This window comes from Indicator indicator, chromosome 24 (assembly GCF_027791375.1).
Source record: "Indicator indicator isolate 239-I01 chromosome 24, UM_Iind_1.1, whole genome shotgun sequence".
In the NCBI taxonomy this organism is placed as follows: domain Eukaryota; kingdom Metazoa; phylum Chordata; class Aves; order Piciformes; family Indicatoridae; genus Indicator; species Indicator indicator.
The window spans coordinates 13,825,537-13,853,219 of NC_072033.1; the positions used below are offsets into that span (position 1 = coordinate 13,825,537).

Genomic DNA, 27,683 nt, shown 5'->3' on the forward strand with positions numbered 1-27,683 from the left:
GTAAAGCTACTCAGGAAAATATGTTCTGGCTTGCTATAAATACTAATATGCAAGACAACATCTTAACCACTAAATTCCAAGCACATATTTTGCATAGAAAAATGTATTTTCTTCATTTATCTGCAGAATGCAAAGCTGACCATTTTCTGCTAGAATAGTGCAGAAGCAACTTGGGTTTGGTTGGTTGGTTGTTTTTTTTTTGTTTTTTTTTTTTTTTTGTCTGGCTGAAGCAGTTCAGGTGGATTTATTTGCTATGTCTTAGAACATTGAAACAAGAATTTTTACACTGGCTTCTAGGAAGAATTTCTTGCCTTTGGATGTGCATTAGTGGGGGAGCTGGGTTGGCTTCCCTTCCGTTTTGTAAGGCTCAACTAGACTTGAGAGGTTTTCAAAGTCTTTGCAACTGGCCAGCCTCTATTTTCGGGAGTTCTGCTAGACAGGGAGAGTGGAAATACTCATTTAAAAAGCTGACCCATAGGTTTGGAAATTGCACAGCCTCTTTTCATCCTTTGCTTACTCAGTACTGCTGCTTTTTAATCTTTTGCTGAGAAGAATCCAAAGTTGGATTCCTGAAGGTCTAACTTGAGAAACAGCTGTAAAAAACCCTGTTGTCAGAGATGTTATTGTGACACATTCTGCCTTTCTAGCATGTCATGGCAAACTCACCTTAGGGGTATGAAGAGTATGGTGAGGTACAGGCAACCAGGTCAGGTGGTGGTTAGCAAAACATGCCAATTCTTACCCATTTTATGCATGGGAATTTGGTGTTTGAGATGCCAGTGTCCTTAGTTCTGCTCTCAACCTGAAAGTTGAGAGATCCAGGCAAAAAGGAAGGACTGGAGAAATCAACTACTAAAAGTAAAGCTTCATTTGGAGATGCTTGTGTGGGAGAGGGAAGGTAAGCCAAACATTTGAGTCCTGGCTTGTGTCAGAACTGACTGAGAGTGAGTTCTCATCCTGAGTGCTTTGTGATTCCTTCCTTCCAGATGAATTTTTAATTCCAGGTGTGAGTTTTCACAGGTTGCTCTTAGGATAAGAACGCAGCTCAGGGCTTGATTCACTTCTCCTCTGCTTTGGAGATGAGCTTGTAGACATGCACTTACAATTCCCTTGGCAGTAAAGGAAGCTAAATGTGTGTCTGAGTGGTTTGCTGGGCTCAACACATTTGCTTAGGTGCTTCCAGTTGGTGTGCTGAATAAAACATTCTTAGTGCTGGTAATACCTGGCTGGTGTCTGGCCAGGCCTCTTATGAATTCTCTTCCTCATGAATATCAAGACCCTTGTAAGACATTCCACATGGCCTGGTTTGGGATGTAAGCTGTGATCTGCCCACTCCTTGCTGCTTTTGTTTCTATGTTAGTCATCTTCTGTCTGCTGCAGGGATGGAAGCTGTGAATACATGTGGTCACAAAAAAAAAACCCAGGGTCCTCTCCCTGCTGTGCACAGCCAGGAAGCAGACAGAGTTGAGGTATTTGCTTTATTTCAGTTCTGCAGAATCAGGTGCTCAGTAATAAATCACTTCCAGCCCCTGTGAGCTCAAACAGCAGCAGTTTATATACAGTGCAAATCACACAGGATAGGATTGGTGATGTCATTTTAAACCACTTTGGTCTTGCTCTTCATGCTCCATCCATTACCTAACTCATCACTCTGAGGTGGTCCTACACTGACATTGATAATTCTCCTCCAGGAAATGTTTGCATAAGTTTGAGTTCCAGGGTGTTTCTGTCAGACTTTAATGCATCAGTTATTTGTGTTTATTTTGGGGAAATGAGGTTTTTCTTGTAGGCTTTATTAGAGCATGGAGGGGAATATGTGAAGCAAGATTAAAAACTAAATAGCCTGTTGTTTCCCAAGGTGTTTGCAGTTGTGAAACCTTCCAGTTGGTTCCCCCTTGCCTCCATCTGCAGTGCTGAAGCCTGTGGAACACACACAGTGCACTCCACTGATACCTCAGTCATCCTCTCTGCACTCTTAGGAATTGCACAATGATGTTTAGCTCTGGAAAAATCACACTTTGCCCATGACAAATGTCTTTCTCCTCCATTTGTGAAGTTTTGTTACCCATCCTGGTATGAAATGGAAGCAAGTAACATATGGAAGCACAAGGGGGAGTTACTGCTCTCTGTAGCCTGGAGGTGCTGGACAGGCAAGACCACAGAGGAGCTGTTCTGCTTCATAGTGGAGTGTGAATGCACTGCTGCTGGGCTCCAGAGAGACGATTTGGGGGACTTCTAAAGCTCAACTAAGTGGAACTCAAACACCACTGAGTCACGCTTGTACACCACTGGGTCTGCCAGGTTGTCTCCTGGTTAAGTAGAAGTGATTCTGATTCAAGAGAGGTTTATGCAGTGGGGAAGCAGCAACGTCTCTCCAGTTAAATGGCTTTCAAACTGAGGAGCTCCTTTAAAAAAGAAAGAGCTCAAAGGTGTGACTGCTCTGTGGGTTTCATTTTCTGGAATGCCAGCAGCTTTATTTTCTTATTTCAGTGGTTTTGATACAGCTTTTCCACGAGCTGGAGGCAAGATTGGTGGGACAGAGTGGTGGCAGCAGGTCCCATGAGGTAGAGGACAGACAAGCCAGCCTAATGTGGGGGTGTGACTCCAGCTCTCAGGATGTTCTGGTTGGACAAGCAGGCTGCCCTCCTTGCCTCCCACTTGCCTAGCAGCACTGGAGGAGATGACACTTGTGACAGTCACCAGGGAGCCTTATTCCCAGAACCCCTTCTACAGGCATGATATGGTAAGAAGCAATGAATAAGAAGAGTCTTGATTCCAGGCCTTGCTCCACAAGAGTTCAAAATAGTAAGTCAGCAATAAGTCAGGAAGAAGCAATGAATAAAAAGAGACTTGATTCCAGGCCTTGCTTCACAAGAGTTCAAAATAATAAGTCAGCAGTAAGTCAGGAAGAGCTTCCTTGTCTTCTGGCTCCCTAATGTGAGAGACACTAATCAGGGGGTCCCTGCAGACCCAGGTTCTGACCTAGGCACAGTCATGGGTGCAGTGGCTGTGTTGTGTTCCTGGGTCTGGCACCTTTCTTGTCCATAGCAAGAGCTGGTGTCAGTCTTGAGGCATTACCAGCTGAAAAGGGGGAAAAAACCTACTGTGCATATTGCAGCTACCTGTGTACCAAAGCATCCCCCAGAGTTAAGGACTGCACATTGCATGAGGGGTGTGGAGAGGCAGAACGGGCTGGTTTACAAAGACAGGAACATAAAACATCAGTGGGAATGCAGGGGATAATATCATGGATTTGTAAGTTTTAAATGCCTCCCTCAAACTGCTCTGCAGGCTGTCAGTAAAATGGAAAACAGATAGAAGGTTGGGTAATGTATCTACAAAGTAGTGTTTGCTTTAACAGCAGCACTTACCATTTGCATTGGAACAGGCTGCAATTGCTGGAGTCAGAGGGGATGCTGCCAGTCCTCATGCCTGATGGTGAACAGGGTTGTAGAGAGCAGAATCCTGCCTGCTGTGGTTGATTAATTCTCTATGACAAAAAAGATGCAAGATGAAGTGGTGTGGACACTGGGATCAACTGCTGTGGGAAGAAACTTAGGAGCCTTGTTGGGTTTTGCCTTGACTGGCAAGCTCTCAATCCTGAGACATTAAGAGTTTGGTGCCCTCACTTTTCAGGTTATGAACACTGACAACTCCTTTATTCATCAGCCTGGAAGCTTACTGGAATGGATCAAACCTAGGGGATGGCTAAATGTCAGCCCTCATCTGAGTGCAATGTTCTCTCTTGTTCCTTTATTTATTTAAGAGGATTAAAGAGAAGCTGCACAGCCTTCCAGGGTTCCCAAGGGGTTTGGAAGTGGAGGGCAAGAAGGACCATTTCAGTGATGAGATCTTTATCACAGTTTGTGCTGTTGCGAATCTCAAGGCCTTATGATTGTCCATAATGCATTCTTCCAAAGGAATGTCTGAACCCTGAGGTAATTCATCATGTCACTTGACAGCCCATTTCCCTCTTTAATTATCACACCTTTAACAATATGTACCTTTTTTTTTTCTACATGGGTTTTATATTTAAACCTCCCCTTTTCAACTATGCTTACTGATACCTTTATTTAAAAGAGCAGAACACCAAGTCCTGCTCTGTTTCCACCATGGAAGACACAGTAAAATTCACCCTTCAGCTTCCAGTTTTGGTTGGAAGAGACTTTTCAGATCATCAAGTCCAACCATTAATCCAGCCCTGCCAGGTCACCACTAAACCGTGGCCCTCTGCACCACATCTGCTCTCTGTATTTGCTAAGCATGGTGGGGAGATGCCACCACGGTGAGTGTTGATCTCTTCTCCCAGGTATCAAACAATAGGACAAGAGGAAACAGCCTCAAGCTGTGCCAGTGGAGATTTGGGTTGGACATTAGGAAAAATTTCTTCCCCAAAAGGGTTGTCAAGCCCTGGAACAGGCTGCCCAGGGCAGTGGTGGAGTTGCCATCCCTGGAGGATTACATGTACAAAGCTGTGTAGATGTGGTGCAGAGGACCATGGTTTAGTAGTGAGCTGGCAGTGCTGGGTTTAATGGTTGGACTACACAAAATCACAGAATGTTAGGTGTTGGAAGGGACCTCAAAAGATCATCCAGACCAACCCCCCCCGCCAGAGCAGGGTCATGTCACACAGGAACAGGTCCAGGTGGGTTTTGATTGTCTCCAGAGAAGGTGACTCCACAACCTCTCTGTGGTCTGCTCCAGTGTTTTGTCACCTTCACAGTGAAAAAGTTTTTCCTCATGTTCATGTTGAACCTCCTCTGCTCTAGCTTGAACCTGTTGCCCCTTGTCCTGTCATTGGACATCTATGAGCAGAGCCTGGCTCTCTCCTTCTGACACTGCCCTTCACACATTTATAAACATTAATAAGGTCATCCCTCAGTCTCCTCCAAGCTAAAGAGACCCAGGTCCCTCAGCCTGCCCTCATGATGATGCTGTGAAATGCCTCTTCCATCCAAAATAATTCTCTGATTCAGCTGGCACCTGGGCACTGGACACAGAGTGGAGGGTGAACCACTGAATGTTCATTCAACTTCTTAAGCAGGCTGTGAAGTCCTTGCAGAGTTTTGTGCTGTGGTCCATGGCTGATGCTCAGGCTGAATTCATGCTATGGCTGGTGAAGCATCATGGATTGTCTGTGTCTCCATGTATTCTGTGTTAGATATCTATACATCTTTATATCTATATATATAAAAAACATAATATAATCCATGTATCCCTTCTGAAGAAAAGATTTGCTGCAGAGAATAGCCTTGTGCTTCCAGTTTAGTTAATACCTCTGTTGTGGTCTTCCCCTTCATGCTGCAAGTTCTGTAAATCCTGGTGTAGCCAGAGAAGTTTTACAGTCACAGATGATGACAGCCAGCAAAGTGTTCCCATTTCCCTAGAAAATGGTGTTAAATGAGGCTCTGTGAAGGAGAAAGGAGCTGTGCTTGTGCTCTCAGCATTACATCTTCATCTTTGTGGTTGTTAACATAGTCTTTGCTCAGTGATTTCAAGGAATTAATATTCTGAACTTTTAGAGGGGATGAAAGAGAGGAGAGGATGGAGTAAGAGGGGTTGCTGCTGGTTAATGGGGACTAAGAGTGTGCTGGTGTAGGCTGATGTCTGCTTAAATAACAAGGACTGAACTCAGTGTCTCATTCCTTATGATGATCTGTTCTTATTTTATTCTCCAGAGTCTATCACAGCAATTATATGTCACTGAACACTTAGAAATTCATATATAAAGCCTTTTTTTTTTTTTGGTAGTTTCCAGTAGAATTGAACTTAGACGGCTCACCTCTTTCACATTTTACACACCATTTGGACTCATGTGGCCAAATATTGCAGAGCTGACCAGGGAGCTGAATTGTATGCCACCTCCTGAGTAAATTGTTCTTGTCCAGGGGAGTGAAGTTTAGGTTGGATATTAGGACAAACTTTTTTCCTGAAGGAGTAGTTAGACGTTGGAACAGGCTGCCTAGAGAGGTGGTGGAGTCACCAACCCTGGAGGTGTTCAAAAAATGAGTAGCTGTGGCACTTTGGGACATGATTTAATGGTCATGGTAGCACTGGGTTGAGAGTTAGACTTGGTGACCTTAAGGTCTTTTCCAACCTTAATGCTTCTATGATCAACTTACCTCAGAGCCATTGTGTGAGCTCCACATTACATAAGCAAACTCAGGCCAGCCATTCCAGTTTGCAGAGGAAAAACAACTCTCAGCTGGTGACAGCTGCTTGCTGTGCAGGAGATAACCTGGGAGCTGGTTAAAAACCAGAGCCTCAGCCTTGTGAGGAATTCCTCATCTTTGTATTTGCTTGTATTCTGCCTCAGAGTAAACCCAAATATTTTCCATATTTTCAATCAGAGTGAAAGTCTTAAATAATTTATTGAATGCTTTTCTTGTTTGTTTTCTGCCTAGACTTTTAAACATTTAAATTAATATTATTGTTTCCCTTTTTTTTTTTTACAGACTAGGGAAGTACTATACGATATGGCTTGTCTTTAAGCCAGCTTATTTCAAAATCATTTAGAACAGCTGCTTTCTAGTGATGGGGTTGCCTCATTTTCTCCATTAGAATCTCTTGTTTGTTTTGTATTGAAGTGGTTTGACACTGAAACAAGAAATTGGGATAAATACTCAGCACATGGACGAGAAGAGCAGGTGGTTTTGTTTTGCTTTTTTCTTCACCATACTTTTGCTTCAAGGAAAGGAAAGTGCAATATTTCTTCTCCAGACATGTTTCTGTGCCTTTAGAAATTACTCCAGAGTTGGAAGTTTCCACAGATTCTTCCTGGCTTTTTTTTTTTCTTTTCAGTGTCTGATTCCTGAAATTTCTTTTGCTTCAGAACTTTTAGCTTGAGTTAGTTAAGGAGAAGAGTGGCAGCTTCTTAAGTGCCTTCACCTTATTATAATTTGATGCATGAATCATTTAGACATGAAAACCAACATATAAATTCATAAGTTGGAGGGGACCTTGAAGATCATCTAGTTGTAACAGCCCTTCCACTGGCAGGGACACCCTCCAGTAGCCCAGGGTGCTCAGTGATTCCTCACAGCACCTTTCCTGTCTGTAGGAGACAGGCACACACACACAAACACGTGCAGTGTAGCACATCTCAGACCTTCCACTGAGGAAATATCAACAGCTCCAGTAAATGGAGATGACCCTGGCTCTCAGAAGTGTGGCAGAGCTGGATGGGGAGAGCTGACAGCTGGAACAGCTGTCCAAGCACTGTCCCATGCTGTGCTGCACTGCCTGGTCCTCACCTAAGGACAAGGAGCAAGTGTAAAGATTTCTCCTCCTCACATTTGATTTCTTTCTCCTTCTTTGTTTTAATGACCATTTCTCTTTCTCAGGTTTCTGGCAAGTAATAACAATTGAAAAGCAGGTTGTAATTCCTAGAGGAATTAGTAGGTTTTCAGTGGAATCACCTGCAAGCTGTTCAAATTACACATCCTGTAGGAGCTCTGCTTCTTGAACTGCTTACTGCTCTGTTGGCCTGGGTGTAATTCTCAGCCCTTTTCTGTTCTGCTGCCTCATCCTGGGTGTCTGCTTCTCTAAATCATTCTTCTCTGTCCACCTTACAGGATTCACACACTCATACCCTTCTCTGGTGTCAGCAGCAGCACTCTCTGTCTTTTTTATCCTGTTATTATTAAAGCCCCTTTTTTCTAAACATTGTGTATTTATTTTTCCTCAAAACACAACATTTTCCTCCTGTCATAAAGCAGGAGACTTTAAGAATGTTCAAAGGCTCTTTCAGCAAAGCTGGGAATTAGATTCTCATGGAGTCCATAAAACATTGAAGACTTCATGTATTAACATACATTGATTTATTCATAGTGTTTCATTACAAATAAGTGAGGATCCCATAATATCAGGAAAGGTTTAGGAGAGCAGGGGAGCACGTTACATTATACTGACAGCTTGGCTGAAATTGAGCTGCCTGTGGATTGAATTTGGAAGGCAGGCAAGGAACTGGCTGGTAAATAAGTCATGAGTTTTACTTGCAAGTGTCTGTATATCAACAAGGTTGCCATGGGTAAATGTAATGGAGCAGGAGCAGAATTTCAAAGGTGTGCTTTCAGCTCGGGTTCCTCTAGAGGTGTGTTAGCAGCACCAGGCAAAACCAGGTGTAGTACCCTGTGAGGCTGCACCTCAAACACTGGGTTCAGGTTTGGACCCTCAGTGCAAAAAAAGACATTGAGGTGCTGGAGAAAGCACCTCATGAACAAAGCTCATGAAGGGTCTGGAGAACAGGTGAGGAGCAGCTGAGGGAACTGGGGTGGTTCAGTCTGGAGAAAAGGAGGTTGAGGGGAGACCTTCTCACTCTCTGCAACTACCTGAAAAGAGGTTGGAGTGAAGTGGAGGTCAGACTCCTGAGTAAGTAGCAATAGGACAAGAGGAAATGGCCTCAAATTGTGCCAGATGAGAGTGGTCAAACATTGGAACAGTCTGCCCAGGAAAGCAGTGAAGTCACCAACTCTGGAGGTGTTTAAAAAGCACTTTGGGATATGGTTTAGTGGCCATGATGGTGTTGGGTTGAATTGGATGATGATATCAGAGGTCTTTTCCAACCTTAATAATTCTGTGTAAACCTGAAAACAAAGACTAGAAAGAGCGGAAGAGAAATGGTATCAGCAGCTTACAGGCTCAGAAAAATGTTTTTGTCTAAAGACTTGATGCTATTTATTTCATCTGAACACACCATTTCCTTTCAGCATTCCGTTTCAGTGTATTCTCTTTAGCACTTCCAAAGCCTTTGTAATCTGCAGAAGGCTCCCATTGTTTTCAGTGGCCTTTGGAGAAGACCATTTGCCAGAAGGGAAAGAATACTTGATGGGAAACGTGTCCATATTTGCACCCAAAGTTTTCGTGTGCTGCGGGAGATCAGCTGGGAAATTCTTGTAATAATCCTGTGGGTCCTACTGTGTGCTCTGCTCTGGCTGCAGAAGTCCTGAGACTTGGAACAAAAAAGCAATTCTTTGGGTCTTTTGTTGTAAATCAGCACATGCTGAGGTTTTGGTGGAGAGGAGGAATGAGGTTTTTCCTAAGTAAAGCCTTTGAAAGATTGTCATGCTTGCCTGACAGCACCTGAGAGCAGATCAGCTCCCTCGAGAGCCTGACATAAGATCTGTCCTTGGGGTTGCAGTGTCTGGTCTCAAGAAATGGCTAAAGAGAGGAGCAGAGAAAGCCAGGTGTAGAAGGCCTCCTTGTCACCATACTCTCCTTGTTCTTCATTTGCAGATCACATACAAGGCCGTTGGGTCTCTGGATCCCAGTGCTGACCTGTCCAGCCAAAGAGGGAAAGTCTTCAAGCTAAGGAATGAAACACATCACCTCTTTGTAGGATTATACCCAGGGACTACCTATTCATTCACCATCAAAGCCAGCACAGTCAAGGGCTTTGGGCCACCCATCACAACACGAATTGCAACTAAGATTTCAGGTACTGCTTTGGTGAAGGGGAGAAAAAAAAAAAGAACTTTCTAGGGCTTTGTTCTTTGGCTGATGCATAAAACAAGAAAAAGGTACTCAGCTTAGTGCCTCTGAGTTTCACAGGGCATGTATTTAAATCAGCCACAATCCAGGATATCTATCTCTCTCTCTCTCTCTGTTTGTGTTCAGGTTACAAATGCAGTGGTTCATTTGTGGATGTCTTAAGCATCCATGAAATCTTTGTGGAGCATTTTAAATGAGAACCTTCATTAGTTCTACAAATGAACTGTCCCTGTAATAATTGTTAGGAGCTGGGGAAGCTCCTTCATTAACATGGCTTTTATTTTCAGAATGGACCAAAATGGATGTAATGAAGTAATTGAATTAATAGTGCAAGAGGAAGACAGCTGGGTTTATGTTTTCTTTCTGAGTAAGGGCAGAGGGAGGGTTTGATGTAGGCAGACAAGTAAAGGCACTAAAATCAGGAGGCACTGCAAACAGAAGGCAGGTCTGTTTTGGGGAGGGTGGATGGGAATAAAAGGAAAATTGGGCTAATTATCCCCAAAAACATATGGATAAAAGAATGGTAGAGATGCTGTTGGGTAGACATGCATAGACTTCAACATTTAATTGATAGCACTAAAATAAGTTCTCCAATGGAGCTTTAAATTGTCAGGTTTTTGAATACCTCAACTGTTTTCTCAAGCCAAAATAAACATTTGGGACATTCAGGACACTTGTAATACTTGAAATTATGGCTGGGTGCCATGGAAGAGAGTGCACAGCAGTGCTTATTTCCATTGCCCTCTTTCAAATCTGGTTAATAAAAAAATAAGTTGTTAGCAGTAAGTGGCAGTGTAAATTTTAAGGAAGTAAAATGTCCCTGCTGCCTCCACTATGCATCAGCAGGGTTTCAGCCCTTGGCACTTAGTGCAAGGCCTGTGTCTCAACCACCTGGAGTAAAGCCATGAGCTGTGGTGGCAGCTCTGGGGCTGTTGGGGTTTTGACAGTTTGAAGGCACAGCATGCACTCCACTCACTTGTGACCAGGGAAACAAACCAGCTTGGTCATGGCAGTGCTGCTGCTTCTGGTTCAGTTTCTTGACATTTCTTGGAATGCTCAAATTGTGTCAGCAGCCTGTGTGATGATTAACTGTATGCACACTCAGATTGTTTATTGTCATCTTTTCCCCATCTTCCAAACATCTGGGGCACTATAGGTAGGCACAGACTCCAGGCAGGCCAGAGGGTAGTCTCTGACATTATCTCATTGCATGGTCAGTTCCACACAGGAAATTACTGATGAGCAGTTGCTATTGTAGAGTTCCCAAGCAGTTGTAATTTTGGTCACCTGGCCTGTCCACTCCTCCCCATAGGTGCTACCTCTGACTGCACCCCAAGGTGGGCCATGAGGTGTGGCACCCTTGGTGTGCCCAGGAACAAGTCTAAGCCAGAGCCTTTCTGCAGCCTAGCCCTTGGCAGGAACTCTCCCCATCAGCTTCTCCCTGCTAGAAGCAGCCCCTGGCTGTGCAAACCTGCCCTGAAGTTCAGAAAGTGCCTCCCTGAGCAGAGACTGAGCTGAGAAGCCAAATCCCTGAGCGCAGTCAGTTCTGTTCTGACTTAAACCAGGATGCTCGTGCCCAGCCAGGATGAGGCATCCAAGCCATCTAACAGATCAGAAACAACTTGGTGGCACCAGTGCAGTGCTGCAGATAGGCTAGAAGAAGCTGCTTCAGAGGAAGGTAAAGCCTTCAAAGGCAGAGCCTGGCCAAGTTCTGATGTCCAAACTGTCCCAGCAGCCATTCTACAACACTGTGCTGCACTGTAGCACCATCTTCTCTGGCCAGAGCCAGGTGCTGAACAATTCTTGTGGTGGCATCTGCAGCAAGTAGAATGATCCCTGGTACAGACAGCCCTGCTGATGCTCACCTTCTGTAAACGCCTCTCAGCTCTTCCCCTCCATGCAGAGTGCTGTTTTCAGAGCAACCCTCCCTAAGGAGCTGTCATTCACTCTAAACTCACTGCCAGCTTATTGGCAGGAACGTCAGGAGCTGAGCTGCTGATAGCAGCCACCGTTCCTGACGCTTTTCAGGCATTTAGATAAAAATCCCTGATTGTAAACAGGATTACAGTGGAAATGGCTGTGAGAGGATTAAATATGGGAGCCCCGCTATGCAGCTTGCCCTTGTGAGTTGCAGATGAACTCTTTGTGTGAATTCTTCTGTTTGCTTTATCCTTTAAAGATATTGCAACAAAACTTGCAGCCTTGGGATCAGTTTGATGCTGCTTTGCTCTCGTGATCTCTTCACTTCTTCCACAGTAAAAAAAAAAAAAAAAAAAAAAAAAAATAGTCCCAAACAGGTATCAGAGAAAAGTTATAGAATAAGTGAAATGTGTTTCCTGAGGAAGCCTCATGAAATGAGCTATTAGAAGACAACAGAGCAGAATATTGCGTCCAGTTTTGGGGTCTCCAGTTCAAGAAGAGACAGGGAACTACTGGAAAGAGTTTAACAGAGAGCTGCAAGGGTGATTAAAGGACCTGAGCATCTCTCTTATGAGGAAAGACTGAAGACCTAGGGCTGTTTAGTCTGGAGAAGAGAAGGTTGAGAGGGACCTTATCAATGTCTACAAGTATCTGAAGGGTGGCTCTCAGGAGCATGGAGCCAAGCCTCTTTTCAGTGATACCCAGTGACAGGACAACAGGCAATGGACATAAACTCAGTCACAGAAAATTCCACCTCAATATGAGAAAAAAGTTTTTACTGGGAGGGTGCTAGACCCCTGGAGCAAGCTGCCCAGAGAGGTTGTGGGGTCTCCTCTAGAGATCTTCAAAACCCACCTGGATGTGTTCCTGTGTGACCTACCCTAAATGGTCCTGCTTTGCAGCAGGGTTGGACTTGGTGATCTCTGGAGGTCCCTTCCAACCTTTGGCATTCTATAATTCTGAGCAGAAATTCAATTTTGGGCAAGTGTAAATACTCAGTTGTTTTTTTCCATATTGCTTTGGGGAACATGTCAGCAGAGTGATGGGGATACTGGCTGGGTATGCATGAGCATGTGTGCTGCTGCCTGGGAATTCAACAGCTCTAAAGCCCTGGGGTAAAATGCTGTGGTTTTGGATGCTAAAAGAACCTGGCTCATTCATGCTCCTCTCTTCTCTTGCTTTTGTGCTTCATAGATGTGGTGCTAAGAGACATACTTTAGTGTCAGGCTTGGTAGAGTTAGAGAATGGCTGGACTCTTAAAAGGACTTTCCCAGCTGAAATGATTCCATGATTCTGTTACACACCCTCCAGCTAATCAAGGAGACACATCTCAAGTCTGTGTGTTAAAAGCTCTATCCCAAATGCATGAGGTCTAACCCAGTCACCAGGACAGGGAACAGGAACCATGTTTCCTGGGTGCTTGTCTTAGCTCTGCCACTGATTCGTTCATCCCATGTGCTATATGTTAACATCTGTGGGTTTTCCTTTCTTCCCTTTCAAATGGAGGGAATGATCCCATCTCAAAGGACTGCTGAGTCTTAGAAACTGAAGGCAGGGCTTTCAAAGCCAGCTTGATGATTTGGGTGTCCAATTCCTGCTTAATTTTAAGAGGAGAAGAGCATGCAAATATTTAAGTACTTTTGACAGTTTGGGTCATAACGTTGGGAAGTATTTTGATATTTCATTTGAGAAGTGTTGAACAGTCTCCAAGAAATGTTACTATTAGGTTGCCATCACTACCAGAGGCAGTAGGTGGTGTAGAACTGAGGTGTTGCTGTTTGTTCTGCTGCAGCACCGTCGATGCCAGAATACGACACGGACTCCCCGCTGAACGAGACCGACACTACCATCACCGTGATGCTGAAGCCAGCCCAGTCCCGGGGAGCACCTGTCAGGTAGTGTTTTCTCTTCCCTCACAGTTCTCCCTCTCCTTCCTCTCCAGACTCCACTCACCTCTCTCATTCTCCTCTGGTAATGCAGATGCTGGCTAAGAGATGAGTGCTGCTGGTGGCTCTGCCTTTAGCAACACCTCAACCTACTGCCTCCCACTGTTAGCCTTCAGGAAGGGTCACTGATCACATCACACCAAGTCATTACCCTTCCAGTGTCACTTCAGGTGTCTTTGGAATCCAGCTGTGTGCTGGGATGCTGTGAAACCAGCATGGCCTTGCAAAGGGGAGGATGCTTTAGGCCCCCATCTGCTGCCCTCTCTTCCATGATGGGCAAGAACCTTTGGTAGCTATCATACAAACGTCTCCAGCAGAGACAGGGATCTGATTTGATGACATACCCTGTACCAGTTGGTGGTTCACCCTATATCATAGCTTCCCCCAAATGGCATCAATGCTCTGAAGCAAAAAATCTGTTCTTTAAGACTTAGCACCAATCCTGTTCTGGTTTTCCTCAGTAATATATTTTCAAGTTTCCTTTTCAATCTCTTGTACTCCATATGAGCAAATTTAGGAGCCTATTTTCTGAGTCCTTTAGGGATGTTTTTCTGCTGGAAAAGAGCAGTAAAATTGCACAGCTACATTTTGTTTTATTTGTTTATATGGGGGAACATTCCTGTATCTTGTTTTACCACCTGCTGCCTCAAAAAGTGTTGCTATTTTGTCTTGTTATTGAAAAGTCTTGTGATTTTTCTTGAAGTCAGTTTACTATTCTTTGACTGCAGCCAGTGAATAATGTCTTCTCCAGCAAATGTATCTGGTCTAAAAAAAAAAAAAAAAATTGGAGGCTTTTTTTTCTGAATGTTCACTCTGGTATCTTTAATTGCATGGCAGCCTTTTACAGACCCATCTGCAGAGTGCAATATTTACATGTCACATCGAAGTGAAAAGATTATTTGCTATTATGAGTCCATTTCAGTGACTTGCAGATGTGGGTATAAAATCCAGAATGGACAGAAGGAGAATAAGGAGGTGGAGTTCTTGGGGAGAATTTTGGCTTTTTGTTAACAACAATATCCTCAGAATGTGTGAATACCTTTTTTGTTAACAATATCCTCAGAATGTGTGAATACCTTTCTCTGTATGACCATCTAAACTCTTCATAGTCCAGTCTCAACAAAGTCAGTTATTTCAAGCCTACTTTTTCCCAGCCTTTTTGCCTTTTCTTGCATTCTCATCTGAACTGCAGGTACACCAGATTCAAACTCACTTTCCACATTAAGACATTTCTGATGTTCCCCTGTGCTCATGACAAATACTTTGGATGAGGTTATTTGTAAAACTAATGATCATGAACTCGACACTGTTAACAATCTGTGGATAACAATGAAGATATTTTCTTATGAGCTTATTGAAATAATATAAACTTAGATAATCTTTGATCTGTTTTGTCCTATTGCCAAAAAAAAAAAAATCTGAAGACTCAGCAGAAATAGTCTCCCCTGTGGCATAGGCATTTCTTTCTTGTCTGTATATTCCGTGGTATAACCTGAAGAGCTTGACTCCACATTGCCCTTTAAAAATAACTTCTAGGTGTTCTTACATCAATCTAAAACCCCTGAATGGTGCTGTGATTGATTTGCTGAAGACTGACATTCATCTATAATAGATTCAGAAGAGGAAAGGAGAATGCAAGTGTTCTCAGGCTTTGCTCCTCAACTCTTTCCTGAAAATCTCCAATGTGATTTTGAGGATAATTCTGCCTTTGAATCTGTTATTGTCAGGAGGGCTGAGTCAGTCCGTCGTAGATTATTCACATATGACATCTTTAGACCTCTATTTGAGAATTTATATCCCATTCACTGCTTGGAAATGCCACTGGGAAGGATTTTATCTGTATGACATGTCCACTGGGCTGTTTTTTTTGTGTTGGGTATTTAAAAGTCCATCTGGTTTATTAACATGTGGTTGGCTCTATCAATCTACCTACACAACTGTTATGGAGCAAATCAAATTTCCAGAGCATGCATTGGTTGTGAAGATTTCAGAGTTTAAATAAATGCTTCCCTTAGGTGTGATTGCCTTGTTGATACTCTGCCCTGCATACCAGAGCTGTAGGACACTGCAGAAGGACATTAGAGAAGAGTCTGTTATTATTTTTCAGAGTTACAGCCAATAGAGAGCCTTTTTTTTTTTTGGGGGGGGGGGGTGTGGGGGGTGTGGAAAGATGGATTTAATCTCTCTCTTCCTGCAGATCTCTGAGATGTATCAGTAGATCATCTGTGATGTTCTTTGGTGTGGCTGAGAGCACACAGGTACAAGACAGTCTTTAGGCACCCTCACTCTGCTGAAGAACAGTGTGATCAGAATAGAGAGATTCATTCTTTGCACTTGCATTTGCATGGACTCAGCTTGCATTGGGTTGCAAGGGACCCTTAAAGGTCATCTTGTCCAACCCTTCTCCAGTCAGCAGGGACATCTCCAACTAGTTCAGCCTGCCCAGGGCTAAATCAAGTCTGATCTTGAATGTCTCCAGGGACAGAGCCTCAAACACATCCCAGGGCAGACTGTTCCAGTATTACACCACTTTCATTTTGAAGAACTTCCTCCTGGTCTCCAACCTAAACCTTCTCTGCTCCAGTTTCAAACCATTGCCCCTTATCCTATCCCCACAGGCCCTTCTAAACAGTCACTTCCCAGTCTTTCTGTAGGTCTCCTTTAGATGCTGAAATGTAGCTCTAAGGTCTGCCCAGAGCCTTCTCTTCTCCAGGGCTGAACAGCCCCATCAGAATGCAAGGTGACAACCATTAAGTATCAGGAAGGACTACTTAGTGCTGAATGGATGTTTCAAGGGTTTTTTTCAGTCCCACCTGCAGTGAGGGTAAGGGGACATTTTGAGCCAGTTGTCTCATCTTGTACAGGAAATACATTTTCTTACTGGAGCAGCATCCTGTTCCCCTGAGCATCCTGTCCTTTAGGACATAAAACTGCCCTTGCCCATTTCTCAGCCATCTTCTGTGAGCCTGGATGAGCTGCTGTGTCTTCCTAACCACTCTGCAGACATCTTTGGCAGAAATGAGAGTGGAAACCCATCAAATTTCCATATCCTTTAATGCTAGTATTTTAACAATCAAATTACTTTTGTGTCAAGGACCACTGTCTTAGCTCTACAGCCAAGCTTCTGCTAACACTTTTCAGTGTTTATCAAGGCCTGAGGATGCTGAGAGTGAGGGGGTGAATGGTTTTGCTTAAATCTTTTATCCTGACCACATAAACTGTCAGATGAAATTCCAGCAATCAAAAGGTTAATGAAGTCTGATCTCTAAGCCAAGAATCACAAATTGATGGCCATTTCCTCACATCAAGCTGTCAAGCAGTAAGATGAGGCAAGAGGGAAAATACCCATGGTTGCCAGTTGGAAGCTTTCTTTTTCCAAGATATTTTTTTCCTTCACAGCAACCAGAGCCAATATGCCTCTTCCTTGTTATCATGGAATAATAGGGAACCATGTAGAAGATCTCAAAAATTAGGAACTCTGAATTTCTGGAGGCTTACTGCCAAGTCTCCTTTTGCCTCTGATTGCTATTGGATCAGCCCCTTCAGTGAGATGCCCTACTCAGGGCCGGAGCAGCCTCCAGGAAGGATCTTGGCTCTTTTTGCAGACCACAGAGGCTGATTTACCTAATTGAAGCAGCTCCTTAAGGTGCTTCAAATGAGATGAGATGAGCCTGGGCACAAGTCCCTGGCAAATGTCCACCCCTCAGAAGCAGCACACAAGCTTTCTCCAGCCAGCAGTTCCCCTTCCAGAAGCGAGGATGAGGAGTTCAGCGAGCAAGAGGGCTCTTTTCTGTGGCAGGCGATGTTTACTTTAGCAGATGTCCCTCAACACGTCTACAAGAGCACAAAACCATGGTAAAAGGAAGATGAGTGAGCTCTGCTGTGCTGTTGCAGACTAAGGCATTTCAGGATTTAATTATACTACAGGTATATAAATTCCGGAAACATGTTAATGCTCCCGTGATTAAAATTATAGAGGGGCCCTAATTGAAAAAGCATAAACTGAATGGAAGAATTCCTAATTATAGTTTGCTTTGAGGTGTTAATTTCCTCTATAATGAATGCATAATTTCTTGGAACTCCAAAAGGGGGTGGCTGCACCAGTGCGTGGGCTGCAGATGGAGTGGTGGGATTATCATAACCGCAGCCAGACAATTGGGAAGAATAGCCCTCAGCTGCCATGCTGCTCTTCTGCCTCTCTGCCATTCCACTTCTCCTTGCACAGCACTTTCCCAAAGAGGAAGGCGGAGCTAGGAGATGTGAGGGATTTGCTTGCTGTGCAGGAGGAAGGGGAAATGAGGCTGGTTTCATTAGACGTAGTCGTTGGTCCAAGAGAGGAAGGTGAGTGGAGAGGCAGAGCGTGCAGGATTTTTCACTGGAAGGATCAAACAGCAAACCAGAAGAGGCAATGCCAGCTTCCCTTGGGCTCACCTGGACAGATCCCTGAGGAACTGCAGGTGCTGTTGCAGGCTGAGAGTTTTTTCTGCCATTCTATGGCCAATGTTTCCTATTGTATCACAAATATGCTTGGTTTTGAAGTGAGTTGGTGAACTTCAGGATTATCAGATTCATAGAATAGGTTGGGTTGGAAGGGAGCTTAAAGATCATCTAACTCCAACCTCCCTGTCATGGCCAGAGATACTTTCCACTAGACCAGGTTGCTTAAGGCCTCATCCAACCTGGCCTTGAACACCTCCATGGAGGAGGCATCCACAGCCTCCCTGGAAAACCTGTTCCTCCCTGGGCAATCTGTTCCAGTGTCTCACTACCCTTACTGTAAAGAGTCAACCTACTGCCCTGTTCCCACCATGGTGGAGGTAAAGTGTTTCAAAGATGATGATAGACTAGCTGCAAGTTCATGCACAGAAGTCTATGCCCTTGAGAATTTACTTCTCTTCCTCCACCCTTCCTTTGTTCTGGGGCAGGAGATGTTGTCATTGAAGGTGCCATTTAAGACCTCTCCCTGATATCAGAAGAGTGTGATCACTTTGCACCTTCTGAAAAGCACCAAAAAGTGTCCAGAAAAGGTGAGGAAAAAAAATCTTGGCTGATACTTCTGCAGCTTAAGGTGCTGAAAATCAACACTACCCTTACCCAGGAGAGCTCATCTTTTCTACTGTACATTGATATAACTCTGAGGAAATGGCTACCTGACCACATGGACCTTGTTTCTCTTGAGGCTGGAACAGAGCAGGTTCTTCCTTTTCGTCTTATGTTTTTCTTGCCTTTTCAGTTAAATAAAAAATGACCCAAAGGCGTACAAACAAACCCTACAAAACCTAATTTGTAGTGTTCTGTCTTTAAAAAGACATCTCCTGTGCAGGCTTTCTCTCCATGCTCCAATAGCTATAGTGGAGGAAAAAAGGAGAGAAAGCTTTGAAGTCCAAAGTAGATTATTTCTGCAGCAAAATGGACCTCATTTCATGGAAGCCATTGGAAAGACCCAAATTAACTCTGACTGAGACTATATGCAAATATACCCATCCCTTGTCCAAGCCATCACTTCTGTGAAGGACATGGCAGAAGGTGTTGGACTGTCCCAGTGAGAGTGTGCTGTAGCCTCTCCTTGTCCTGCAAGTTTCTCAAGAACCACTTTGGTTCTTCTTGTCCTTGAAACTTCCTTCTGGTCTCAAACCAGTGACGGATGACAGCCCGAGCTCAGGCAGCGACGCCTGTTTAATGCTAAGCGACACTAACGGAAAGGGAGTTGTTTTTATTTGGTGGATCAGACAGATGGCAGGTGGCTCAGGAGGGGAAAACCACCTCCAAAGCCACTAATGTTAGCTCCTGTTGCAGCGAAAGCCGTTCTGTCTGCACTCATTATCTTTAATCTGCCAGCACAAAATAACATTGAACTGGAGAGAGAGACACTGGGCCAGTTCCACTGGGGAACAGCAGCTATTATGTCTAATCTGTGTTGGAAGCCAGGTCAGGCTTATGGAGATGGTGGAGATAATGGAGCACAGAGCTCTGAAATGCCCTCTGGTTCTTTATGGCTTTTATTTTTTATTTTTTTTTTCATTCCTTAAAAAAAAAAAGAAAAAAGAAAAAAGAAAAATATTTCCAGGAAGATTAAACTGAGAGAATTTAAAGCATTTTAAAAAGTGCTGCGTATATAACACAAAGAACCAGATGTAGCAGCAGTGTTCTGGTAGGATGGGATGGAAAGGAGGTGATTTTGTCAGTATGGAGAGCAGCTTTTATTAGACCAAATGATACAGCTGGGAAAAACAGGCTTTTAAACACACAAATCCTCGTTTTTGGTCAGTAAATGCTGCCAATGAAGTTGTCTTTTTTTTTGACAGCTGCTTAGCTTTTGTGTCTGTTACCACAGCTCCAGGTGCTGTTCATGGGTGCTGCCATGATGATTAAACCTGCTCAGACTCGTATGAGAATCTTTGCAGTCTAGGGTATCATTCAGTAGCTGTCCTGCCTTGGAAAGATGTGGCCATTAGTCACTCCTGGAGGGGTGACAGTGAGCAGAACTTTTTTTTTTTTTTTTATAATTGACCTGGACAGGCTGGAGAGTTGAGGGAGAGGAACCTAATGAAGTTCATCAAGTGCAAGTGCAGAATCGTGCCTCTGGGGAGGAATAACTCTCCACACTGGTACAGGTTAGGAGTTGACCTGCTGGAAAGCAGCTCTATAGCCAGAAACCCTGGAGTGCTGGTGGACGAGTTCACCATGAGCAGTAATGTGCTCTGATGACCAAGAAGACCAGTGGTCTCCTGAGGTGCACAAAGAAGAGTGTGGGTAACAGGTCAGGGAATGTTGTCCTCCTCCTCCTCCCCTCTGCCCTAGTGGAGTACTGCATCCAGTTCTGGCCTCCCCATTTCGAGACAGGGAGCTGCTGGAGGGAGTCCAGCAGAAGCTACAAAGATGCTGAAGGGCATGGAGCATCTCTGTGAGGAGGAAAGGCTGAGAGCCCTGAGGCTGTTGAGCCTGGAGAAGCGCAGCCTGAGATGGGATCTGCTCAATGCTCAGCAAGAGCTAAAGGGTGGGGGGCAAAAGGGTGCGCCCAGACTCTTTTCAGTGGTTCCCAGTGCCAGGACAAGGAGCAGCAGGCACAAGCTGCTAGGATGCTTTTCTACAAATACAAATATTTTGCTTGATTTTGTCCTTTTTTATTATTTTTTTTTAATTAAGCTTGACACAGTGCACAAGTCCTCAGATACATCCCAATACCTATCCCTCAGGTGGCTCCTCGCAGCTACTGACACAGACTGGGAAGAAAAATGGGCCCATCTCTCTTTTCTCTACTGGGAGCAAGCAGTCTTTAAACCTTCTTATTCTAGAGCCCATTTCAATCTCTATAGAAATTTAACAAAGCTTGAAATTATAGCCATAAAAGAATGCCAGTGTGGAAACTCTGACTCCAAATAGTATTAGCCAAGTGTGAAATCGCTACCCTTTGTTTCATGAATTTCAGGGGCACATCATGCCTTGGTAGTAAATCTAGAGTAGTGAAAGGAATGGGAGAGTGGGAGAAAATGTGAAGAAACTCTTTTACCAGCCCTCTTCATTAAAAGGGTTGCATTAATACTGGCTCTATCTCAGCAGGATTTTTTCTCCTAGCAGTGGCAGCAATTAACCATCTCTTCTTTCTCTGCCATTTTGATAAATTTGGCTGCATTGGGATGTGGTGTTGGTATTCTTCAGTGAATGTAGTACAAGAGTTGTTTAATTTAAATGAATGTTTAAAAGGGGGCCCACAAAAATAACTTCAAAATGAAGGATCTGGTGTGAATAACTTTGCAGTATGAGAGACTTCTTTCCTTGAGTAGCTTTGCTATTATCAGCTTTATTTTTGTGAATGCTTTGCAGATGGGAACAAGCTGATTGATGACAGTGCAGCCCAATGTTCATAATGGGCTACTTTTTGAATGGTTGGAATAGCCAAGCATATTCCAGGAGAAAGCATATTCCAGAAGATGTCATCTCAGAACAGCCTCTCTCTTCCTCTGTTTTCTGCATAAAAGTGTTTATTGAAAGCTAACCTTGACTTCAGCATGTTGTATTCTGCATGGAGCTGTTCCAAAGCATAATGGGAATAGTCACAATCTTTAATTGATTGTAATGGGTTTCGAATCAGGTCTTAAATAGACAGAAAATTGCAGAATGCTGCAGTGAGTCCTGGGCGGCTGTGGAGCTCATTTCATTATGTTCTGTAGATGAGTTTCAGAGCTGCTGATTAAAGGTGCTATGGAAAATATGAAGGGTGACATTTTAGAGCATGTGAAGTAGGTAACTCGATTCTCAGGAATATATTAGCACCTGTTGGAACCCAGAAAACTTGATGAAGCTGTCTGAATCCTGAAGGCCTGAATGCTTGATGAGCAGGGCTCAAGAGGAGCCTGGTGAGGAGATATTCAACTTTGTAGCCAAAGAACGCAGTGCTAGAGGTGCAGTGTATGCTCAAAACATCAAATCTTAGCATCATCTGGTCCAGCCTGGAGAAAAGAAGGCTTCAGGCCTTCCAGTACCTGAAAGGGACTCTTTACAAGGGCTTGTATTGACAGGATGAGGGGCAATGGCTTTAAGCCTGAGGAGGGGAGATTTAGATTGGAGATTGGGAAGAAATTCTTTACAGTGAGGGTGTGAAACACCGGAATAGGGTTGCCCTGTTGGAGGAGGTCGTGGGTGCTCCTTCCCTGGAGGTGTTCAAGGCCAGGTGGGATGAGGTCTTGAGCAACCTGGTCTGGTGGAAGGTGTCTCAGCCCATAGCAATGGGGTTGGAACTGGATGATCTTTAAGGTCCCTTCCAACCCAATCCATTCTATGAATCTATGAAACAGGCTTTAGAGCAGCTACACATTTAGCTCTTGTAAATTTTATTTGACTCTCTGTTTTTTATATATATATTAGAGTTTAGTGGTTTGGGGTTGATTTTTTTTTTTACTAAATCCCTTTTTACCAAATCCTTTCTAAGATAACTAAGAAGGATCTCATTTACTGCTTAATTTCACAGATTTTTAAAGTAAGCTCTATAGAATACTGCTAGATTTTTATAGGATATTTCCTCAGAGTTCCCATTATTTTATTTCTTATTGTCTTATTTTATTTCTTATTTTGATACCTTTAGGAAAGACAAAATAAAGATGTTGATGCTAATTTTTTTTTCCTCTCAGTTTGCATTGCTGAAATCAGCTTGGCCATAAAACTGCACATCCAGTAGCTAATCTGAATTCTAAATGTGGGTGTCAGGCAGCACATCAAACCTTCTCCCATTCCAGTATCCTGGGAGATGGCTCCATGATGTCAGAATAAAGGCAATGAACCTTCATGGGTATCCACAAATATATTTTCATTGGCTGAACCAAATTCAAGGGGATCATAAGGAAAATGTTAAGTTCTGAGCTAAATGTCTCAAATTAAAATCTCCTTCTCTGGTCTCAAAACCTGCCTGGACACTGCAATCCTGGGCAACCTGCTGTGGGTTGCTTCCAGCCCTCCCAGCATTGGTGTGGCTTCCTCTGACCTTGCTCCAACAGGTCCATGTCTCTGCCGTGGCCTCCAGAGCTGGGCCCAGCACTGCAGGTGGGGTCTCAGCAGAGTGGAGAAGGAAGGCAGAATCCCCTCCCTCCACCTGCTGGCCACATTCCTGCACATCCTACATCCAGCACTTGAGTCTGGTCTAGACATGTGGCTAGGTTGGTGGACAAGGTGCTTCCTCCATCCATCCTTAAATTGTGCTGCAAGCAGCTCAATGAAACCAAGAGGAGGGGAAGGAGAAATCGAGCAGCACTCAGAGAGATCTTGGACACCCAGAAATGGGCTGTGATTTGGAACATTGATTAACCACTCTTGTGCTTCCACACTGAATGGAGAACTCATCATTTAAAAGATTACCTTGTAGATGATGATAAGAGCACATTTTCTTCTTCTGTGGACAACATTTGTGCTGTGCAGCCATTATGGCAGATGCTTTTATCAGGGATTTAGAATGGAGCTGTCCAAAACTTTCAAAAGCTTCTATTAAAGTAATGTGGATTTATCTGAGACCTGTACAATTTATCAAGGAGCCCAGCTCTGGCCTCCTTTTCTCCCACAAGTGACAACAGTCAGGTCTCCAGCCTTCTGGGAAGGCAGGCATTTGGTTGGTGGCACAGATTTGTAAGGATCCCTAGAGGGCTCTCTGCAGAGCAGAGGTTATGGATGGTTGAAAACTTGTCTTTCCCTGCCCTTTATGGGAGCAGCAATGTCACTTAGCTGTGATGAGGTGGGGTGGAGCAGCTTAGCAGCAGGAATGCCAGAACCCTGCTTCTGCTGTCCTGCAGCATGCACATGTGTGGATTTGTTTGCAGTGTCTGCAAGTGTGGCTGAATATTAAAAATTGCAGTGTGGTTTTACTGTAGCAGCTCTCAGTTTATTGGGACTGAAGTTGTTGCATAGTGTTGGGAGTTTTAATGCTCTGCTTTTGTTGTTTCTTGCAATACAATTTTGATGTAAGACACTGAATGTTTCTTTTGTCCAGCTGGGCATTTGTGGGTGATGTATTGATTCCTGCTATGAAGGTGCTGTTTGCTGGTGATGGCTGGAAGCAGTGCCTTTGAAGCTGGAGACAGGGAGAGCCCCAGAAAATCTATGTTACTTGCCTACCTGGTAGCCAGAATGAGAGCTAGAAGAATAGCTTGGATATTTCCTCCTTGTTTCCATTGCTTACTTTGGAAAACTACTGTTCCTTTCCCCTGCTTGTTTTGTGTTACAAAAGTGTTGGTTGTAACCAGTGGCAAATGGTTGACCCTTCTGAGCACCAACACAGAGCTGTGATTGCAGCTGAAGTGCTTTTGGAGGTCAAAAGGGCAGATCCTGCTCACTTGAGTTTATTTGGGGTTATTGCCTAACTGCTGCAGTCTTAGGGGTCATAAGGTACCAGGAAAAGTTACCACCTCCTGATCAGAGCTGAATTACTTTTACTCTTTTGAGAATTGTTGTAGTAATGCAGATGGTTTGGACAAACTTTAGGGTGGGGGTTTGCATGCTTGCTACTCAGAATTCCCACTCTGGTTCTCCTGGGATGTAGGAGTGTTGGGTTTTTGCTTCAGTGAAAAGGCAAAGGGTTATGAGATCATTTTAACACTGATAGGAGCAGGTGTGGAAGCTCTTGATGTGCCTTGCAGCACTTCCTTGGTTGATGCAGAGAAGAAATGCCCTGAGGCACTCAGGAAGCTCCAAGGCAAGAGCAAAACATGAGGAAAAGATCATAACCTAAAACACAAAGATGTGACAGCAAAGAAGGAAGAAAGGCTTCAGCAGTCTATGACCTAGCTAGGGGTGACTTGTGAGTCCTGCACTTCTGGAGGATCTAGAGAAGTCAAGTTGCTTGGGATCAAAATACCAGAAGGTGAGACCCAGAAGAATTGTTTGTCAAGGAAACAAACCCTTGGCCTCTGTGTTGGTTGATGCATACTTGTACATAACCAGAAAACACCAGTGTTTAGGGCTGGATAAAATAGAAACCAAGCATTTATAGCTCAAAAGGCACATGGCAAATGCCCCTTAAAATGTCAGCTACAATTTTACACATTGCTGACAAAATTACAAACTTTCCCAGGAGTGTGGATCATTATGGTCAGAGAGAAGGGTCAGAAGAAGAATCTGCAAATAGTCTGTAAGTAAACAATGTCTAAAATGGCAAACTAAAAGTTCCCATTGCTAAGCTGAGGAGAGGGTTTATGTTGAACAGGCGTTTGCTGAGAGCTCCCACTACATCCTCAGTGACAGCAGCTGCAATGTTGCTGGGAATCAGGAACTGGTTCACGTTGGAAGGGACCTTTAACAGCCATCTGTTCCAAACCCCCTGCAGTCAGCAGAGACATCCTCAACTAGATGAGGTTGCTCAGAGTCCCATCCAACCTGACCTGGAATGGTTCCAGGGATGGGGCATCTGTCACCTCTCTGGGCAACCTGGGCCAGGATCTTACCTTTTTAAAAAAATCACAAGACTAATGTCAGAGAAGGTCTGAAATATTTTATTAAAGCCTCCAGGAGCAACGGATGTAAGCTGCAGCACAGGAGGTTCCCCCTCAACACAAGGCTCACAGACCACTGGAACAGGCTCCCCAGAGAGGTTGTGGAGTCTCCTTTTCTGGAGCCTTTCAAGGCCCATCTGGATGTGTTCCTCTGTGACCTGAGCTAGATTGAATGGTCCTGCTCTAGCAGGAGGGTTGGACTTGATGACCTATTTGGGTCCCTTTCAACCCCTGACATCCTGTGATCCTGTGAAAGTTTCCAAAATGCTGACAGGAGAATATTGAAGGCTGCAGTCCATGTGTCCTGTGGGTGCTCCTGCTGCATTAGCAAACACTGGTAGCAGCCTGCATAAGGACAGCTTCTGTACTGAGTAATTCATACATTGCTCATACTCATACATATCAGTTGGGTTTGTGTCTACCAGTGGGAACCAAATGAGCTTCACTCAGCACCTCGTGGTTAGCAGTGAGCGTGCCTGGTACCTGTCGACCTGCCACAAGAGTTAATTCAGAAGCAGGAGCTGGATTTTATTTCATTCCTGCTTGTTGAAGGTGCCAGACCTTTGCTTCCCTCAGGAGCACTGATGAGCTATTGCCATGCTAGAAATTCTTCAGACCAATCTTCCTGCAGCAGTGAGCCTGATCCACTGCTGGCCCTTCCCAATCTTTTAATCGATCTCCCCTGTCTCACCAAACAAAGGAGCAGGCTCAGGCAGACGGGGGAGGGCAGCACTTGTGACCGTCCTGGCAAACAGCAAAATGACTGCAGCCTATCTTCCTTTGTCAGATGGGTGAGTGGTGTTAAGCAGACAGTAAACCTACCTCGGCTGTAGCAGCATTGAACTTGAGGGCTTTGTTAACTGCCTGAGGGAAAAATAACTAAGTAGAGTGCATTTGAATGCTTTGCAACCTCTCTGTGCCTGAAATAGTAAGCTAGAAATAACAAGATTGCTATTGCCTATCACAGAGGCCAAAAGCTTAGCAGGGATCGAAAAGGATTAGCATTTCATAGGGCTGGAGAGAATGCAAAGAGTTTGTTGCTGTTCCCTCAAACAAAAGTGAGTTGGGAGAGCTATAAAGCCACCTGCTCAGTATACAGGACAGCCTTTTAGTGAGGGAAGGTAGGAGGAGACTTGCCAGTGGGAATTTGTGCTAGAGAACTCTACATCCCAGGATGTGTCCCAAAAAGAGATGTGAGGGAGGGCCAAAAAAAGTTAGGTTCTTAGAAGATGTGAGAATCTTTTTGATCCAAACTGGTTCTTGCACTCTGAAAAGGTTTCCAAAGGGATCTGACACCGTTGCCACCTGCTAACACACTGCTGCAGGGGCCACTTGGCCCAAGCATGCAGTTCATGTTTCAGCTTGGTGGCTGAAGAAGACAGCATCTGCTTTCTAACACTCAGGGCATTAAAAATTCATTACAGGCTGGATTTTTTATTAATTACTCCTTTTCCCAAAGAGTGACATGACTGAAACCGGTTCTGACTTTCACCAAGCTGCATCTTGATTAAATCAATAGCAAGTGATCAGCATCTTACCCACACAGTAACTTCCATTGACCACTGCTACTGGTGTGCCAAAACCTGTTTGCTGTGGTGCCCCAGCTGTGTGTTCCTTACTCTTTTCCTTTGTTTTTAGTGGAAACATGCCTGGTACTGAAGGCTCTCAGGGTCCTAATCTTGCCTTCCTCTCTCCCTCCTAGTGTCTATCAACTTGTTGTCAAGGAGGAGAAGCTGCAGAAAGCACGGAGAGCTGCAGACATCATTGAATGCTTCTCTGTCCCAGTGAGCTACAAGAATGCTTCCAGTCTCGACTCCCCACACTACTTTGCAGCTGAGCTGAAGCCTATCAACCTGCCTGTCACACAGCCATTCACAGTGGGCGACAACAAAACCTACAATGGCTACTGGAATGCTCCCCTGTCTCCCCTGAAAAGCTACAGCATATACTTCCAGGCTCTTAGCAAGGCAAACGGAGTAAGTGCAGAGAAAATGGAGCTGGACTTGTACATATGACCATTTCTTGTCTGTCCTCCTTACCTTTCCCTTTCTTTCTCCACTGGATGCCAGTTAAACTCCTCCTTATCATTACCTTCCTACAGACATTTGATGAAAATTAGACAAGCCATTACTTGTCTTCCATTGAAGTCTCTCTCTGATGCTTAGACCCAGTGAGAAACCTGTTGGGAAGCCAGCCTCTGTAACAGCACATGTTAAACTGTGATTCAAGAATGAATTGCTTGGCATCTAGATGATGTGTTTTTCCCTTGCATATGCCTGACTCAGAGTAAGGGCTATTGTGCTTTTGAAAGAGAGAACTGCAGATATCTTCAAAGTCTCCAGCTCACAGTGCTCAT

General features: G+C 44.2%; 1 protein-coding gene across 1 annotated transcript in view; it reads left to right on the forward strand.

The window, feature by feature from the left end:
* Window positions 1–27,683, forward strand: part of PTPRT (protein tyrosine phosphatase receptor type T) — a 419,404-nt gene that overhangs the window by 300,247 nt on the left and 91,474 nt on the right. The window contains exons 10-12 of the mRNA XM_054391936.1: window positions 9,235–9,436; window positions 13,202–13,304; window positions 27,030–27,303. Coding sequence (XP_054247911.1) covers window positions 9,235–9,436; window positions 13,202–13,304; window positions 27,030–27,303 — 579 coding nt within the window. The remainder of the gene's footprint in view (window positions 1–9,234; window positions 9,437–13,201; window positions 13,305–27,029; window positions 27,304–27,683) is intronic.